Below are 20,669 nucleotides of genomic sequence, written 5' to 3' on the forward strand. Positions count from 1 at the left end.
AGATATATACAACAATGATTTGATAGTGTTTGATCAATTTCTTTCTCCTCCCCCTCACCCCCCCCCCCTCAAATACAGAAATCATCTCGTACTTACAAGGAACTTCGGGGTGATGTTCTGCTCGGTCCCAGCGGTGATGTACTGAAAGATTGCAGAATCAAATTCACTGATGAGATCTTCAAGATTGAGAAGCAAGGAGAAGCTACATGTGACAAGGATGCCATGGAGAGTGAGGGATCATCGGTAAAAAGTAAGCACAACAATATGCCTGGAAAAATAGTGAAATCTAGAGTTCTTTTCTAAAGTTCTTTTCGGTTTGACAAAACAGCCTTTAAGTAAATAATCACTTATAGGCCTATCTCTTGTTAGGAAGAAATTTGGGGGTTGTTAGGGAGAAAAACGTTTAAAAAAACTCTTGTGTGGTGTTCTGTATAGCATGATATAGTATTTAGAATATCAACATTCCATGATAACAGGTCACAATGTGTGTGTCCCTATTTCAACTCCATTTATGTTATGTGGGTTACAAGGTTGATGAACATCTATCTGGAGCTGATTTCACAATAGGTGCTGCCACTACACATTTTCAGAGCGTACACAGGGTAAACACAAATGTGGAGTTCTGATTGGCTGATTCAACAACTCTTCCTATACCTTTGTACAGGAGCCAACCGTTGTTAATCCGTGATGAATCCACAGTTCAGTAGCGTATACATACGCGAGCGCAAGGTTACGCGTTACGCATGAGCGCTGGAACACATGCGTAAACATGAACTCTCTAATACATGTATGTTGGCGCTAGCAGCTAAATATTACCGCTTTATTCTTTAGATTTATTGCTGATATCAACAGAGAAATACCGCGATCTTTTTGTAAGGTTGAGTGGCAATGATAAACGGACATTCCGAATGAAAGAATCGTGTGAATTAGACATCTTTAGCTTGTTTTGTTGAAAGGGATTCAATCATGTTTCACTGATGTTCATCACCGATAAACAACTCGCGTCCGGTAGCGTCTGCGTGGTTTACTTCGCCGGGCACGCGAAGTAAACCACTCAGACGACGCGGACGCATCGTTGTTAATCGGTGATGAACAACAGTGAAACATGATTGAATCCCTAATTCAATCGTCTGACAGTCATAACAACAAACCAAGAATCTGATTATGTGCCAAAACGTTGTTGGTCGGTGCAGTGTGGCGCTCATGAAGGGAATGCAAAGCCCCCACTATGTTGCTTGCATCGATCAAAGCAAGAAAGTACCACACTTTTAGGAAGCTAGTGTAAATATTCATCTTCAGGTGAGAGTTCTGAAATCAAAAACTATCTAGATTACATATATATATGTGGACCAAAAATGCAATTGTTGATATTACAAGAAATTCCCTCTAATTATAATGTCAATTTTATTTTACTATTCTTCATTTAAGGAGCCAACAAGCCAGATTGTGATTTTTGTAAGGACAATGAAAAGAAGAAGTGCAAGTACTGCGCGTGTCATGTGTGCGGGGGTAAAGATGAACCAGACAAACAGTTAATGTGTGATGAGTGTGATATGGCATATCATATATTCTGCTTGGACCCACCTATGTCAGAGATACCAGATATTGATGAATGGTAGGTTTAGGCAACAAACAAAAACCTGTTATACGGCTCGACTGACCCAATGTTTGCCAGTTTTCGGTGATTTGAAGTGATTTTAGTCTCTTTCAGAAACCAAAAAATTCAACAAATCCCAACCGACAGTACTTGGCCTGTAGAATAGGCTCTGATTTGATTTGTTCCCTCCCATGCATCAAACCATCATAGCACCTGATTTAAGTAGAAGGCATGGCTAGTAATCACACGGTAAGAGCTTCAAGCATCAGCAGAGTTTCAGTACTACATACAAACAAACAATTTAAGTTTTGTAAATGTTATTTTCATCAGGTACTGTCCTTTGTGCAAGACTGATGACACAGTTATTGTGAAAGCAGGAGAGAAACTCAAACACAGCAAAAAGAAGAGTGCTATGGCATCAGCCAAAGGAACATGCAATAGGGATTGGGGCAAGGTAAGCGGGGTCATTTTAGATATCATTTGTATTATGCCATGATATGCAACCAGCCTAGCAATGCCTGCGGTGGCTAGTAGCAAGCCAATATATCAATCACTCCACCGCAGCAAATCAAACTCGGGAGTGTTGGCGCTCTGAAATCTTGAGTACAGGATACGATTTTTGGCTAAAGTGCAACAACTTTGGCTTTCAGAGTCATGCGGCTGAGCGGTGTGCCACTTGCAGACAAATGCCAGCAGCATGATTGATGAAGTATCATGTCGCCGATGTGGCAAATGGCATGCAGTATGAAACCAGCATAACTTGTAATGATTGATAGATGAAGCTGTAGACTAAACTGTGTGTTGTCTTAAGTTGAGAGTGCCGTCAGTCCGGAAACCCTGCCCTTCTACATGTGTATGTATGCTCCACAGGATTAGGTCAGTGCACAACTGGAACTGCGAAACTTGCACATCCTGTTACTTTCAACTTGAAACAAGACACAATATAAACTAGTTTAAATGAGGAAGCTTCAGACAAATTATCATTGACAAAAACAGTAGAGTTAGTAAAGAAATGTTTCACTAACTTTGCTAGATGTTTCTGGTGCACAATAATGTTGATATGCAAATTGAATCACATGACCAGAATTATTTTTGACAAACAAATTTTTCGTGTATTCATCGGAACAAACTTTTCATTCTTGCAGGGTATGGCATGCCAAGGAAGATCAAAAGTGTGCACCATCGTACCACCCAACCATTTTGGTGAAATACCAGGCATACATGTGGGACAGTTGTGGAAATTCAGGGTTACGGTAAGAAATAGATGATTTATTATATAACTAAGCAGATGTGTTTGGTAGCTTGCAATTGAGAAAAGTCTCATACATGTTTGCACTTCATTAAAATTGAATTCAGATCTCATCAAAATGTTTCTGCAGTGTGATAGTTTTTCATAAGAGAGGGAGGGGGTAAGAGTGAAAGTAAGAGACGAGAGTAAGGGTGATAAAAAAGGAGACTTATGCCCGTATCATACCCGGGTAGCATACTAAGCAGCCGCATTATCTTCATGATGTATTTCCGTCGTTTTATTGTCTCGCCTGAATGTTCAGGGAGAGACTTAGTAATCACTATGGTGTGTGTGTGTCCGTGTGGGGGTGTGTGCGTGTGTGTGTTCGGAAAAAGCTTGTGAACGCGTTATCTTGAGAACCGTTAGTGCTATGATGATGAAACTTTATAGGGGGTAGCATGACCAGAGGGTGTCGACCTGATTAGATTTTGAGCATAAAATATGGTAATTAAGTACCTAATTTGCATAATTTATGCGTAATAAGCAAAATACCTTGTGAACAGATTATCTGGAGATCCGTATGGGGTACAGTGGACGTAACTTGGTGGGGAGAAGCGTGGCCAGATGCTCTCGAACTGATTAGATTTTCAGCGCAAAATATGCTAATTAAGTACCTAATTTGCATAATTTATGCGTATTTGATGCATATCAAGCAAAAAAAACCTTGTGAACAGCTTATCTGGAGATCCGTATGGGGTACAGTGACGTAACTTGGTGGGGAGAAGCGTGGCCAGATGTTCTCGACCTGATTAGATTTTCAGCGCAAAATATGCTAATTAAGTACCTAATTTGCATAATTTATGCGTATTTGATGCGTATCAAGCAAAAAACCCTTGTGAACAGCTTATCTGGAGATCCGTATGGGGTACAGTGACGTAACTTGGTGAGGAGAAGCGGGGCCAGAGGTTCTCGACCTGATTAGATTTTGAGCGTAAAATATGGTAATTAAGTACCTAATTTGCATAATATATGCGTAATAAGCAAAATACCTTGTGAACAGATTATCTGGAGATCCGTATGGGGTACAGTGACGTAACTTGGTGGGGAGTTGCGTGGCCAGAGGTACTCGACCTGATTAGATTTTCATGAGGTCAAAGGTCACATACAAGGTCAAAGGTCAACTGAGGTCACCAAATCTTTTAATAATTAATTTTCAACTGTGCATCACATATCCCAATAACAGCTTGATCGGTCATGTAATTAAGGAAATATGACGACTTTAAGATAGTCGCTTTCTTTGTAAAGTATAGCAAAGTAGCACTTTCAATGAGTGATAACTCGTAAAGGAAGCATCTTTCTGTTTTGATTTATTTGATGAAATAGTTCTTTGGTATTGCCAAATTTGATTTTTCAGCGCAACATACTTTTTCCAATTTCGTGAGGTCAAAGGTCACATACAAGGTCAAAGGTCAACTGAGATCACCAAATCTTTTAATAATTAATTTTCAACTGTGCATCACATATCCCAAGAACAGCTTGATCGGTCATGTAATTAAGGAAATATGACGACTTTAAGATAGTCGCTTTCCATGTAAAGTATAGCAAAGTAGCACTTTCAATGAGTGATAACTCGTAAAGGAAGCATCTTTCTGTTTTGATTTATTACTTTGATGAAATAGTTCTTTGGTTTTGCCAAATTTTTGGAAGGTCATTACGGGTCATCCGAGGTCACTCAGGGTCATCTGAGGTCAAGTTATTAAAAACTTGTATGGGCATGAAACTTGGTGGGTACAGTCATCATTTAAAGCCAAATTTTTGGAAGGTCATTTTGGGGTCACCAGGGGTCATCTGAGGTCAAATTAGTAAAAACTGTCATATGGACATGAAACTTGGTGGGTACAGTCAACATTTCAAGCCAAATTTTTGGAAGGTCATTTTGGGGTCACCAGGGGTCATCTGAGGTCAAATTAGTAAAAACTGTCATATGGACATGAAACTTGGTGGGTACAGTCAACATTTCAAGCCAAATTTTTGGAAGGTCATTTCGGGGTCATCTGAGGTCAAATTAGTAAAAACTGTTGGATGGACATGGAACTTGGTGGGTACAGTCAACATTTAAAGCCAAATATTTGGAAGGTAATTTCAGAGCCACCAGGGGTCATCTGAGGACAAATTAGTAAAAACTCGTATGGGCATGAAACTTGATGGGTACAGTCAACATTTAAAGCCAAATTTTTGGAAGGTCATTTCGAGGCCACCAGGGGTCATCTGAGGTCAAATTAGTAAAAACTGTCGTATGGGCATGAAACTTAGCACGAGGGGTACAGTCAACATTTAGAGCCGACATTTTAGAAGGTCATTTCAGGGCCACCAGGGTCATCTGAGGTCATATTAGTAAAAACTGTTGCATGGGCATGAAACTTGGTGGGTACAGTTACCATCGGCCAGATAATCGTGCCCAGCCGATAACCGCCAAATTCATTTACCTCTCTACCAACAGTTATCGCAAAAGCAGGCGGTCACAAAAGCAGGCGAGACTCGTGGTTCGAGAACCGCCTTGTTGGAAAACAGATTGCAGATATGTCGATCAGAAGTCGATGCAGGATAGAATGGTGTACAATCGTACAATTTTTGTATCGTTTTTTTCTGACATTTTATGTTTTGTACTCATGTTGCAGGTGAGTGAGGCGGGTGTACACCGCCCTCATGTGGCAGGTATTCATGGGCGTGAAATTGAAGGTGCTTACTCCATTGTATTAGCAGGTGGATATGAAGATGATAAGGTAAATAAGGGATTCCAAACAGGGTTGCCAAACCCGTCATTTGGTAGCCCAGTTGGGCGACTTTTGAAGATTTTCCAGGGGAGTTGACAAGCTCCTGTCCCATAGAAACCAATGGTTAAGAAAAAAATTATCACTTTTCAACATTGGCTACCGTGACTTCTGTTAGTTTGCTGTCCCATAGAAACCAATGGTTAAGAGAAAATTGGGTTACTTTTTGAATCTTTGACCCACAATTTCGGCTGAAATATTTTAGCAATCCTTATTCCAAACAATCTTGGGTGGTCTGGGGAAATACAGCCTGTCTCAAAAAAAAAAAAAAAAATTGTGCAAGTGAAAAGCGCCCTCTCTGGCAATTAGAAAACACCGTTGTGAAATAATGCTTACATCAACGTCAAGGGTGTAGTCTTAGCTCTCAAATGCCGTTTGTTCTGTTCAATTTGCTTGTTTAAATCTCGAGATATGTTTAGTTAAAGAAGAAAGGGTAAAATCACAATTGTGCCACTTTTACTAGGGAAGAGGGCTTTACATGTAACAGTGATAGCATCAAGTTTATCAAGAGTTCCTTCGTGAAATCAAAAGAATGCATCAATTACACAATACAAATTTTTTGACTGTTTTAACTGTTTCGTCATGATGCAGGAATGATGATTCTCTTTTTCCACTTAAAAGAGATTAAAAGATAAATAAATATTTCACATTCTGCTGTAAAAATTGATTTCACATTCTGCTGTAAAAATTGATTTCACATTCTGCTGTAAAAATTGATTTCACATTCTGCTGTTCTCCATGTCCATGTCAATGATTTTAACATGGTAAATACTGTTCTCTTAGTCACTCAAGACATGTTAAAAGACAAACAAATATTGCGCACTTATACATTATGTTATAGGTTAATGAACGCGTATTACTTGTTGGGAGATATATTAGACAGAATAATGCCGCAGCGTGCTGATGTTGATCGTCTGCATGCGCCCGAAAAGGGGAGTGCATTAGACGCATCAACATCAGCTATCATTGATTTACATGTACAGCTCTCTTCCCTAGTAAAAGTGGCACAATTGTGATTTTACCCTTTTGTTGTTAAATAAACATATCTCGAAATTGGAAGAAGCAAATTGAACAGAACAAACAGCATTTGAGAGCTAAATACTGCGCCCGTGACGTTGATGTAAGCATTATGTCACAACGGTATTTTCTAATTGCCAAAGAGGTCACTTGCACAATTTTTTTTGAGACAGGCTGTAGGTGAGGCGATTTGATTTGTTTGTTCATTACTCCAAGCAGGGAACAGAATTATTAAAAGCATTTGATCTTGGCACTATAGAATTACTGCATATTGTGAAGTTCATGAGCCCCTTAATTGATAATCTACCTGTTCAAAAATAGTTTACTCCATATCCATCTAAAACAACTTAAAATCAACATGTTTCAAATATTCACAAGAAGTGATGAAATTATGAAAGGTAAAATTGTACAATTGATTCAATTTCCATCATAATCTTGGATCCTTCCTTGTAGAGTGAAATGTTTTCTTGAATAATTAGTCACAAAATTTACCTTTCTTGATTCATCCAGGATTGTGGCGACTACTTCTACTACACTGGCAGTGGAGGACGAGATCTTTCGGGGAACAAACGTACAGCCGAGCAGTCATGTGACCAAAAACTCACAAAAATGAACCAGTAAGTAGTCATACATACAATATGCCTTCTAACAAGTTTACAATATGCCTTCAATATTTTTCTTTGATTTCAGGTGTTTTTTGTTTTGTTTTAGCTATTTGGTGGTATTGTTGATGTTATTCTGTTTATTAATATTGGGTATTGTATTTACAGAACATTCAAGATTAGGACTTGCATATAGACTTAAGTGCTTGTAGTGATGACCGAAAAACCTTACCACTCCTATTGCGTCGAACTCATGCAAATATTCTTTGGTTGGGCGCCACTGTTCCGCACCGTTGTGACAAGATCACGCTCAAAAGTTCTAAAAATATGTGTTCAATAACAAACATGGGAGAGCGAGTTGGTGCAGCGGTTGTTCCCTCGCCTTGCACCAATGAGGTCCCAGGTTCAAGCCCCGGCCATGCCCAAGGCCTGTATGTGCACTAGGTTTATCCCGATTTTGGAATTTGGGGAGCTGCAGAAAATGGGTGGATGTTACAACCTAAGTGCAGATAGGTTTGCACCAGGTTCGGCTGCAACCAGCCTAGTTGATGCGATCTGATTGTGATGATTCACCACGCAGCGATATTACAGCCCACACAGCGATATTACAGCCCTTTGAATCCTCTGGAAAAATGCGCTATATAAAATCCGAAATTTATTTTATTTATTTATTATACATGGTCAAAAGGTCAATTTGGACACAACTGCGCAGTCTCAGATCACCAGAATCTTAAGTTTCTCAGTCGTCAACCCAGAAAGTTGAAGAATGAGGGCAGCAGACTTGCACTCCCATTTTCTCATGTACCGTATTAAAATGTGAAAGATTCAGTAGTCAAAATTGTCAATGTGATTTATTGTCACAGATCTAAATTGTCTCTATTTTGTGCCATTTTGTAGGGCTCTTGCACGTAATTGTGCAGCACCAATCAACAACAAGCAGGGTAATGAAGCCAAGGATTGGAAGGCTGGGAAACCAGTGAGAGTGATCAGAAGCTGTAAGGGACGCAAACATTCAAAGTATGCTCCTGAAGAAGGCAATAGATATGACGGACTATATAAGGTGAGTGCGAGTGCCTGATAGGGGATTTCACTGTCGTAGCTGGATTTTTGTTGCTGCATTGGATTATGATGTGACCTTTTATGGGGGAAGGTACCTTAGGGGTAATATTTTGGAAATATTAGAAGAGATTTAATGTTAGTTTGGCAGGCAATGAAATAAGCTTTCAAATGATACCATCCTCCTGGTTTCCATCATGGCTTCTATTGTGAATATATGAAGGAAAAACAAGTGAATTTTCATATTATTTTTATATTTTACACATTTGAATTTGAAAGTAAAAAATTTGTTTACCTTTAAAACTTCAGAGTATTGTTATGACTGCACAATGGCAGCATTACAGCATGCATATAAACATTTCCTCATTGACAAGTCAGCAGTAGAGTGTGAGAAGGTGATTGGTAGAGGTAGCTTAAATGTGACGATAAAATAAGGCTAAGACGTTATCTCTTCAAACCCCAAATCCAAAGTGACCATGTCGCATTCTCTGGCAAAGACTTCTTGGCACGCTCTGGTTGAAATCTGTTGATTTTGTTCAAGGTAGAAAATTGTTTGTACACAGCACAATCTCTAAATCCACCACAACCACTGTTACATGTGTCAATTTAGTCCGAGTTTAGATTGGTCTCTGAGATTAGATTGGTCTTTGAGATGACTCTGAATTTTAACTTGGCATCAAAAGGTCACGAACTTACTGCTGTCAACTTCTCATGCTCTCCTGTCATGAAGCAGGTTGTAGCCATTGCATCTTGCTTGAGTAAAATCCATAATGTTGATGATCAGATACGCTCCTCTTAGGTTGAGCAATCATTTTGTATAGCTACTGAACTTGAATTGGATGAATCACAGCTGACATGTCCTGTAGATTACAATGCCTTTCTTGTAAACAGCTGCTAGATCAATGGCATTTCTTGTCGAGTTTTGATCATCTCAGTTTCTGATGGTGCTAGAGTCATGCTTGGACAATCAGACGCTATGTGAGATGCCTGTACGTAGCCATCTTCTGCTGCATGGTCTTGCTCTCCTTGCCATTATCTATGGCTGTTTCCTGCAATTTCCTGCTTAGTTCTGCAGTCATTGATTGCTCCTGTTCAATAGCATATGGGCAGATATTAGCCAATATTTGATCTCTCCTCATTGTAGGCGACCTTCCAGCAAGAACTGATAAGATCTCCGAGATGGTGGCCAATCATTTGGAATCACTGGTTTTTCTACTTTGCAAATAGCATTCATCACTTGCAATTCTCCTCTCATGTTCATATGGAATCTCTGTACTGAAGATCTCCCATACTATTGAAGAACACATAGGATTTCATCAAGCATCTTTAATCCATGATGACCTCTGGAGCCATCCACTGACACTTTCCTCGCTTTCCAGTTGTCTTGGGTGATGTCCATGTCTTAAGCTGAACCTGGATCCCCTGGCTTGACAGTACAGACCATGTCACTGTAACTGTGATTTGTGTGATTTAGGTACTTGATACCACAAGTACCCACTTCAAGGGCATTCTCATCCTCTTTTTCTTTTTTCATCTATCAAAGTAATGGCAAAGATTTCCATTTTCTGCAAGCTCCATAATAAGAAATACCACAAACAAACATCAAATTTAACCACAACAAATAATATGATAAAATATATTTTAGAGTTGATCTTACCTCTGTATCAATGCCAGGGTCAGAAATTCAGCGAGAATCCATTCTCGCAATGATTCCCGTCAACAAAATTGCAAGAATCTAAATGGATTCTCGTAAGTATTTCAGTTTATCACACAAAGTTATATGGCGAGAATCCATGGATTCTTGCAATATACCACTGGGAGAATCCAAAAGGATTCTTGCACTTGGTTGCAAATTTCTGACCCTGAATGCCCAACATCTTGATATCCGTCTGTCCTTCCTTGGTCCATGCTTGATGATCATCTCTCTTCAGTAAATACATCCCTACAATGAGACGACTCTTGCCTACTCAAGCCAAACAAGCCACAGGTTTATATAGAGCTATTACACAAAATCATTGCGCTCTACGTAAATTTGTTGACCTCTTTGGCCATCTATCTCAATGCCCAACATCTTGATTTTCTTCTGTCCTTCCTTGGTCCATGGTTGAGGATAATATCTCTTTAATAAGTACATTCCTACAATGAAACTGCTCTTGCCCATTCTAGCCACAGGTTTATATAGAGCTATTACACAAATTCATTGCGCTCTACGTAAATTTGGTGACCTCTTGGGCCATCTATCTCAATGCCCATAATCTTGATCTTCTTCTGTCCTTCATTGGTCCATGGTTGATGATCATATCTCTTTAATAAGTACATTCCTAGAATGAAACTGCTCTTGCCCATTCAAGCCACAGGTTTATATATAGAGCTATTACACAAAATCATTGTGCTCTACGTAAATTTGTTGACCTCTTTGGCCATCTATCTCAATGGCCAACATCTTGATTTTCTTCTGTCCTTCCTTGGTCCATGGTCGAGGATCATATCTCTTTAATGAGTACATTCCTACAATAAAACTGCTCTTGCCCATTCAAGCCACAGGTTTATATAGAGCTATTACACAAAATCATTGTGCTCTACATAAATTTGTTGACCTCTTTGGCCATCTATCTCAATGCCCAGCATCTTGATATCCCGCTGTCCTTCCTTGGTCCATGGTTGATGATCATATCTCTTTAATAAGTACATTCCTAAAATGAAACTGCTCTTGCCCATTCAAGCCACAGGATTATATAGAGCTATTACACAAAATCATTGTGCTCTACATAAATTTGTTGACCTCTTTGGCCATCTATCTCAATGCCCAGCATCTTGATATCCCGCTGTCCTTCCTTGGTCCATGGTTGATGATCATATCTCTTTAATAAGTACATTCCTAAAATGAAACTGCTCTTGCCCATTCAAGCCACAGGTTTATATAGAGCTATTACACAAAATCATTGTGCTCTGCGTAAATTTGATGACCTCATTGGCCATCTATCTCAATGCCCAGCATCTTGATACCCCTCTGTCCTTCCTTGGTCCATGGTTGAGTTCCTACAATGAAACTGCTCTTGCTGATTCATGCCAAACAAGCCACAGGTTTATATAGAGCTATTACACAAGATCATTGTGCTCTACGTAAATTTGTTGACCACATATCATTTATCATCATTCAGGGATGCAGCTTCATACAGGCACAGAACCCTATTCAGCCTACACATAGAATAACCATCACAGCCAGGATCAATTACCCCAGTTAGACTGGGGCAATGAGCAGCTGTTGTCAGTAATTTCAAGCTAGTTCAATTTTATTTTATATTGAGATAGTAAAATTGTACAAAGTTCTCACAACTTATATTGTGGAGATTGGTGGCCTGCGACCAGCATCCACTGGTCTTTTAGTGCCGACTGATGTTGGGTTTGATGGTAGGGAGAAACTGGGTCATCTGACCGGAAGACGGTCAAAATGGATGAGCGAGTCGTAGGTTGGTGGAAGTTAGTGACTGCATTTGCGCTTGATGTGGATGGCTTCCTGAATAACTCTCGGAACCAATTTTCCTCCCTGTCCAAGATTTAATTGAATTTTATCTGTGAAACAGAATTCTGAAATGTGTAATGGTTGGGTTTTGATTTGGCATAATTATGACAAAGAAATCGGTAAGCTGTCCAATATTTTCTAGACTCTGTGTTATTATGGCAGGAAGAATTGTTCAATATTATATTAATTATAACCTTTGCTTTATCAAAACAGGTACAAAAGTACTGGCCGGAGAAAGGCAAGAGTGGTTTCATCGTATGGCGGTATTTACTTAAGAGAGATGACCCACAACCAGCACCATGGACCAAGGAAGGACTGAAGAAGATAAAAATGCTGGGCATTGAAATAGAGGTAAGATCAACTCTAAAAACACAGGCAGTGCAGGTTTCAAATGGAGTCGCCCATTTAGGTAACTTCACACTCCCTGTGTGGAAGATTAAGGTCATGTCTTCCACAGGGGGTGTATGGGTTTCAACTGGAATAGCCTATTTTAGCGGGGCTTATTTGATTGACAGATCACATGCTTGTGCTGTTAATGCTCTAAGCCAGGCCTTCTCAACTGACTCCAAGCGCCACAAGTGTCGTTCATTAATAGGGCGCTCTTACGTCGTCACATAAATCTTGAACAAAAAGGGGGTGAAAATACCCAATCTGGGCCTTTAAAAACCTTAAAATCCATGATCTCTGGACCCCGATAAAGCATCATTGCACCTTAACGCGCTATGCATACGCGCTACCTGCAGAGTCCTCTCTTGACATGTTGGCACTTCATGGTCACTCAAATTTTCCAGTTGGCACTTCAAATAAACTAGTTGAAAAGGCCTGCTCTAAGCTCTTTGTGCCAACATTTGTAATTCTTTTGCTTTCTTGGGAATCCATGATCTTTTGCCATTATACATGAGGCTTTTTGCAGTCGGTATCAGAAAAGAACGGCAGTCACTTGCTTGTGACGACGCAAGAGCGCCCTATTAATGAACGACACTTGTGGCGCTTGGAGTCAGTTGAAGTGGCGCACGGTAATTTTAATAATTTTTTCACATAAATCTTGAACAAAAAGGGGGTGAAAATACCCAATCTGGGCCTTTAAAAAAACCTTAAAATCCATGATCTCTGGACCCCCGATAAAGCATCATTGCACCTTAACCGCTATGCATACGCGCTACCTCGCAGAGTCCTCTCTTGACATGTTGGCACTTCATGGTCACTCAAATTTTCCAGTTGGCACTTCAAATAAACTAGTTGAAAAGGCCTGCTCTAAGCTCTTTGTGCCAACATTTGTAATTCTTTTGCTTTCTTGGGAATCCATGATCTTTTGCCATTATACATGAGGCTTTTTGCAGTCCACCTTTCTTGTCTAGTTCTACAGTGTACAACATGGTAATGATAATTTAGTGGAAATATATTTTCTGATAAATATTTGAAGAGTTCATTTAACAAAAAACATAAACACCATTTTCAAACTTTTAAAAAAAAGTTTATGCCACCAACATCTACTTACTCTATAAAGCTGGTGTTTAAATTAACAAACTGCTTTAAAAATCCCAAGGTAAATTTGTGAAAATATGATCAAAAGTTGCTCAAATTTTATTTATTTTCAAAATAGTAGACCAGTTAAATGTTTGCGTATATCTTAAATTGAGAAAAATGGATACCGTATTTCCTAGAATAGTCGCCCCCCAAATAAACGCCCCCACACCACTTTTTTCTACCAAGATGTTTCAATAATGCCAATATTTCCATGCTATCTTGTGTAGTAAGCTTACCAAGTTGCTCACATGGTCGAAAATCTGGTCGGTAGTCTGTGTTTCTAGTTCATAGTTCATCATTTCAGCGCGAGTTTTAAGCTTACCTAATGATTTTAACAGGAATTATTGTTCTAAAAATGACCTCTACTAAACGCCCCCGTTTGGAAAATGCAATGCCCGGCGGGGGCGTTTATTCAAAGAAATACAGTATATATCTGGTTTTGGACCTGAACAGTTCATTGATTGAATAAATCAAGTCAATTTCATAATAAAACCGTGTCAAAATTATTTGATTTCAGTACCCAGATGGCTACTTAGAAGCAATGGCAGCGAAAGAGAAGGAAAAAGAAAGGGTGAGGAAAGAAAAGGAGGGAATCTCAGACTCTGACGGGGAGGAATCATCAGGGAGTAAGAAAGGAAAGAAGAAAGGCAAAGGCAAGAGGAAGAAAGGTATGTATGCATGGTACAGAAATTGGACCAAAATATGTCTTTGGGTTTGGGATTTAATCACTTTTGGTTACGCAAAACAATCTTTTCCCGGGCCTAGTGGTTTATGTGGATAATGAATTGACAAAAATAAAAGTAGGACGTTTATGAAGTATGTGGACTCGTTCGGCAGAAAATACTTGTTGTTTGTAAATACTGAGGAAAACTACATACCGGAATTTAGATGGGAAAAACTGCATAGAACGTGATTGAAAAAATATCAAAATGCAGCAAAATTGTAGCCCTTATATGCTATATTTAAATGAGAATTTAATTATATTTGGTTAACATGTGATTCAGTTGTTTTACAACAGAATCGACTCACTAGGATCCACGACATGCTCATCCATCAGGGCATATTTCTGTAACCCCAATACATTTGTACATTCATTAAATGAACTTTGAAAATTTGGGTACAAAAACTCATATTCTGCAACTTGAGGTCAAATTTGGCACTATGACTGTTTTATTGAGTTTATTAAACTATGGCATTGGGATGAGGCCATTGTGGTCCATAGTGACTCAAGTATGTTTTTGTGCAAAATAAACCATCTGCTGTTGAAGAAATTAAGAAAAATGTTGCAGACAACCATCAACTGGGAGTGTATAATGGTTATGAGACCTGATCACAAAAATGTGTGTGGAAAATCTGTCGTCTGCATCACATCATCTCATATCTCAAAAGGCTGCCTTCTGTGATTTTTATTATTTCATATTGTTATTTAATATTGCAGCATTAATGGACTTGGAATTGTGATATTACTTCCAAATTTAACAGTAGATCTCATCACAATTCAATGATGGCAATAATGATAAAAAAAATTATACAAGGCAGCCCTTTGAAATAAATCACACAAGGCAGCCCTTGAGATGAGATGAATCACACAAGGCAGCCCTTTGAGATACGACAGTATGTGAAACGGCTAACAAATCGGATGTTTTCTATGCATCAAAATATATTTACACGTCTTCCATTATTGATTTCTATAGGTACAGATGATGATGTTGCCGATTCTCCCAAACCATCAGCCAAGAAGGCCAAACTAGACATCACATCAGATATGATGAAGCAGATCAAGGCGGATGAGGCTAATAAGAAGCAATGGGAAGATGTCTTAGAGGAGGCTAAGTCTGGAAAGGTATGTTTGGCAGCCGAAAAGATAAACCAACGAGAATCGAACCTGCCATGTTTGCATGTTACTCATGGAGGGCAAAATATTGTACCTCTGTATTGTTTTATCTTGCGCCTGGCAAACTTAACCCCTTGGATACAACGGGTCATCTAACAGCATTTCCGATTGGTTGATAATTGAAAATGCTCATTTATTGCCAATTATGGCTATTTATGGTCAAACTTGCATTTGCAGATGATCTTGTTTATACACTACTTGATTGGTTCAAAATTGGACCAGTATTCATTTTGGCCAATCGGCAGGTAGTTCTCATGGGGTTAAAGTGTTTGCATTCTGCGTGTAAAGATTTTGTGCCGCTACATACACAAACCTCTGTAATGCTCAAGCTCAGGTGCAAAATATTGTTCGATTTCGGACTCTTGCAGATAAATACAGGAGGTGTACTATTTTAGTATCCATGCATGACAAACCGAGATTGTGATTTTGCCATATAGCATTATGTACAGGGCAAGTTTGATTCTGTTCTCATTGGGTCTGACCTTTTTAATTGCAGCGGTAGTCATGCTCATTCATGAAATTGTATTACTTGTGTAAGGAATTTGCTACACTCGGTATCAGAAAAGAACGGCAGTCACTTGCTTGTGACGACGCAAGAGCGCCCTGTTAATGAACGACATGTGCTGTGCTTTGCGTCTCCTTCAAGGGCGCCGATCTGCATCAACTAACGTTTCGACGCATTATCGGCCAATCACGATTATCAGTCTGTTGCTATGATTGTCAGACGATTGATTCAGCCAATCAGATCCCATTTATGTGTTTACTCTCTCAAAATGTAAATTGCCGTTCTTCTCTGCCAAAAACTGTAATACAGATATTAGACTTTATAACAACAGTCAGTAATAGGTCCAGTTCAATATGTTAATTAACTGAAGTTTGGCAAAATGAATTATGTTTCTGAAAACAAGACACTTTGAAAATTAACCCAAGATTTTCTAAGAACTAAATTTGTACACCAGAGTACTTTTTCTCCATAACCAGATGTATCATTGGCAAATCATGTGTCACAATCAGTTGCAGACCTGAAATTTTTAAGTTTTTAGCAGATTTCTGCTTTTTTGTTGTTGTTGTTGCTCAAATATATGTGTTTTCTTTTATTTCCAGCCCAATTTGAAATATTTTACCACAGTTTCACACTGTTTTTCATGGGTTTTTTCGAGCATTTTCAGCTTTTTTTTACTAATGGGATCAGTTTCAGGTTTGCAGTTGTTAATTTCATACGGTACCCAAAAATTATGCATGTTTTGTTTTGTTTTTAGGAGGTACCCTAAAACACGAGTTATGCAAACATCCTATTACATGTAGATGATGGTACAGTCAGTCTACTCTGAAGTACAAAGTACAGACGCGGACGCACACATTGTGCCAACTTTGAAGGCAAGCATACCTCAGCAGAGACGCAGCACTGCGCACTGTTTACGCGCTGTATACGCGAGCGTTGTCACTTTGTACAGAGTGGACAAACTGTAGTACTCGAATTCTACTATTTTTTCTATAATTGAATTATTCAATGTAAAGAAAGAGAACACACAAGTGTTAAAGGCATTTACACTGTACCTGTATTCTTTTCATCCTGTAGAAATTCTTATCGTGTGTTGAGGAGGCGTTTACATGCATCTGTTGTCAAGATGTGGCCTACATTCCTATTACAACACCATGTCTCCATAATGTGTGCAAGGTAAGGTGCCAGGTTTACTATCCTATATGTATATCTGAAGAGTTTCATTGTTATACCTATAGACTAACAGACTATTTTCCAGCAGCCAAAGTCCCCATGCACTGTACACAGTGTTATCACTCCGATATCTTCATGGCAGAAATCGCCATGGTAGGTTGAATCCACAGCCACGCATGGCCATTTTGTTCCGACCTTTGAGATGCATAATGAACCGAACGACATCCGACTAAGGCTACTGACAATAGCCTGGTATTGTCATCTCTGTGTAGGGGTGAGCTTGTATAGGCCATGTCTGAGGTCAATGGTCATATGCTTTTAGACTGCTTGCACGAGTGAGTGGAGCTAGCCTATACGCTGCGCTATAGTTCTGCACATATAAAATCAGAATTTTTGTGAGACGCAAGCTTCTTTCTCAAGACGCAAGCTAACAACTATCATATCCGTTCAATACATATATTCAAGTGCAAGGAACCAAATCTGGCTTCTTCAGACTAATTAAATTACGGGAGATATTCATCATTTTTTACCCCGTTATCCAAAGATTTATTGTCTGAATATCAAATCGTGCTTAGCATATTCATGTGTATCGATCCCGGGTATTCATTTCAATGTCTCTGCTGTGTAATGTAATTATTAACCGGGCAATGTCGGTGTGCTGTATGCTGTGAATTTTCGCACATTCATGAGGGCCAATCGTTCAATCATGTGTTGTGTCTCTCAGCGTTTATGTGCGTAGCAGTTTTGCCAGTTGCATTTCATGAAGAGCTTGAATAATCTGCCATGTATTGTGCAAATTTATTGCACACACTTGGTATTTGCAGTTGCGTTTAGAACAAGTGTGGTTAGGCATTATCATAATCTGCTACATCCTGTTTGTTTTTGATTCATTATTTAATACCCGTTTTACCCATTTCTATTTTTCAGTCATGTCTGCAGCGTTCCTTCAAGGCAGATGTTCACTCTTGTCCAACCTGCCGGCATGAATTAGGCAAAGGATTCAGCATGGCTAGTAATAAAGTACTGTCGGCCATCTTGAAAGAACTCTTCCCTGGATATGAAGCTGGACGATAAATCCATCACATTCCCCTTGGATTCTTCCTCGCAAAATCATTATAATGCATCCACATGCCACAGTGACAACGTGTCCAGAGCAACGTCAAATCTGTCTTTAGCTGATGTTTTTATATAGTCTGTTAAATTCCGTCAAAAGCTTTGAAAAGTGACTTCTGTCCAAGAACTTATATTCTTTATGTGCAAAAAATAGATCATTTTGTTCTTTGGTCAATTTGTAGTCCTTCATTTGCTATTGATGATGATAAAATCAGCTATGTAATGTTGGTATGATATTATCCATTGACTTGTGTTGGTGAATTATAGCTCTTCCAGTTGTATTCTGGGACCTTTGGAAAATGTCAACAAATTTGCAGAAGTAAAATAATGATGAAAACATCTGCAGCTCTTGCAATATGAGTAATTGCTATGCTACTGGAATTTTATTTTGGTTTAAAATGGAAATACAGTTTGTTGACTTAACAGCTATGTGTGATGTTAACATGCCTGTTCGTCAGCTCAATGACTTACAAATATGACATGTTGCCACACAAAATGAAAGGTAATAGACATGTTTCAGTTTGTTTGTACGGCTTGATTTAGATGTAGGGTTCCCGCGGTCGTTGAGAGTCCTTGAATGTCCTTGAAACACCTTTTCAAGGCCTTGAAAGTCCTGGAAATTGCACAAGGTCCTTGAAAGTCCTTGAAAATTGGAATTTTACCTAAAGTATAATTTTGACAAAATTTGGGGAGTAGAGAGGAGCTGTCACTTTCGTTAATATGTGCCGCATGGAGAGCCGCATCATGATTTTCGTGTTGTGGTAAGTCCTTGAAAATCATGCTTTTGGACCTTGAAAGTCCTTGAAAAGTCTTTGAATTTTAAAGGCTTCAAGGTGCGGGAACCCTGTAGTTGAGAATTGAGTCTGTGAGGCTGATACAATTGAGTCTGTGAGGCTGATGTTATTGATTCAAAAGTTTTGTCTCAGAAATGTTATTGAATATGATTTTATACCTCATGGCTACAGTTGTATGCCAGAGATACTTATTGTAAATGGAATTGTAATGTAAAATTTTGATGTGTGAAAATGTTATTCAATTTTTGGCTTCCACTTTAAATAAGTAAAAAATGATAGCACAAACACAGATGTGAAATGTCGTTGTTAAATACTGTATGACGCACAAATATTTTTTTTACAAGTTGGTATACAATGACAAGGAGGACAGTACTACTATTACATTGTAACAGCAAAGGTATATTCTTGTGGATCAATTGACCAAATTGGGTTAATCCAGTTGAAATCCATTCACCCCTATAGAAGACATGACCTTAATCTTCCACACAGGGAGAGTGAATTTTGAATGGGGTTACCTGAATAGATGACTCCATTTTAAATCTACACCCACTGTCTGGTAGATTAAGGTCATCTCTACCAGAGGGGTGTATGGATATCAACTGAAATTGCCCATAGAACCAAATGGGTCATGAGTGATTGAGGAAGCCATTTTGTAATATTTTATTATTGTCGCCGGCAGAGATAACTTGGAATCTTGCGTCTGACTTCCTGACAGAGGTGCAGTGTAATTGGCTGCTGACCGGCAGCACACTACAGCATATTCAGTCTGATTGACAAGACGTTGGACACAACATTTCAAGTTTATCTTTGCCGGCAGCTATAAAAGAAATATTAATATGTAAAATATGTTAAGATAGTGCCAAAAATAATGTCGATCTGCAGGGATCAATTGAAGAATGTGATGGGAGTGTGTTTTCAAAATGTTCATGTATTAAGACGCAACCAGGCATGAGTTTATTGTATAATACAATGGACTATTCCAGTTGACATCCATACACCCCCTATGGAAGACATGACCTTAATCTCCCTCCCACACAGAAGGTGAAGATTTGAAATAGTCACCAATTCAGGTAATTCTGTTTGAAATTCACCCGCCCTGTATGGAAAATTAAGGTCATGTCTTCAACAGGGGTGTATAGATTTCTAATGGAACAGTCCAGTTTGGTGCGATTGCTGATTGCAACATACAATAGAAAAACATGCACAGAATTAGCACACTGTATGTGCGTGTATGTTGAATTCAGCAGTTTCACCTAAAATTTATAAATGTGTTAACAATTTTTGGAAATCCTTTTGCAGCAAAAATTAAACTTGTGATCAAACAATTCAACATACATAAATGCAACTCAAACAAAAATTAACATAAAATTTGATACTAAATAATGAATATTCATAATCAAATCAGTAGGCTTAATATGTAATAGATTTTGAGTTGTGTAATTGCCAAATAAAGCTTATTACGGTAATGTAGAAATTTCAAAGCCATGTTGTATAATTGATCACAAGGTGTTTTTTTTTTAAATAAACTTTTCCTAAATTGTTTTCTTAATACACCTTTGCATTCTCAAATTACTTTTTGTATTTCAAAATTTGATATTAAACATTTTGATATTTTGAAAAGGCAAAAGTGTCATGGAAAGAGAAATGTATTTTTTGACAATGTTCTATTTTGTACGGATTTTTGTAACGGTTGATTGACAGGTTTGTCATACTTTTTGTACGGATTATCGAGTGCCTTGAAAAGAATAATCGTGAATGTATATTGAACGGTACAGCCACAATATGTGGCGTTTTTGTTTTTTGTAATTTTGC

The 20,669-nt window shown here is 38.6% G+C and overlaps 1 protein-coding gene across 1 annotated transcript in view; it reads left to right on the forward strand.

The window, feature by feature from the left end:
- Nucleotides 1-20,374, forward strand: part of LOC140153701 (E3 ubiquitin-protein ligase UHRF1-like) — a 32,303-nt gene extending 11,929 nt beyond the window's left edge. The window contains exons 6-17 of the mRNA XM_072176525.1: nt 79-250; nt 1,429-1,615; nt 1,928-2,051; nt 2,743-2,850; nt 5,504-5,608; nt 7,184-7,290; nt 8,173-8,335; nt 12,068-12,205; nt 13,899-14,049; nt 15,076-15,224; nt 16,855-16,953; nt 17,878-20,374. Coding sequence (XP_072032626.1) covers nt 79-250; nt 1,429-1,615; nt 1,928-2,051; nt 2,743-2,850; nt 5,504-5,608; nt 7,184-7,290; nt 8,173-8,335; nt 12,068-12,205; nt 13,899-14,049; nt 15,076-15,224; nt 16,855-16,953; nt 17,878-18,024 — 1,650 coding nt within the window. The 3' untranslated portion in view covers nt 18,025-20,374. The remainder of the gene's footprint in view (nt 1-78; nt 251-1,428; nt 1,616-1,927; nt 2,052-2,742; nt 2,851-5,503; nt 5,609-7,183; nt 7,291-8,172; nt 8,336-12,067; nt 12,206-13,898; nt 14,050-15,075; nt 15,225-16,854; nt 16,954-17,877) is intronic.
- Nucleotides 20,375-20,669: the final 295 nt, after the last annotated feature.

The sequence above is a fragment of the Amphiura filiformis genome, chromosome 5, assembly GCF_039555335.1.
Source record: "Amphiura filiformis chromosome 5, Afil_fr2py, whole genome shotgun sequence".
NCBI lineage: Eukaryota > Metazoa > Echinodermata > Ophiuroidea > Amphilepidida > Amphiuridae > Amphiura > Amphiura filiformis.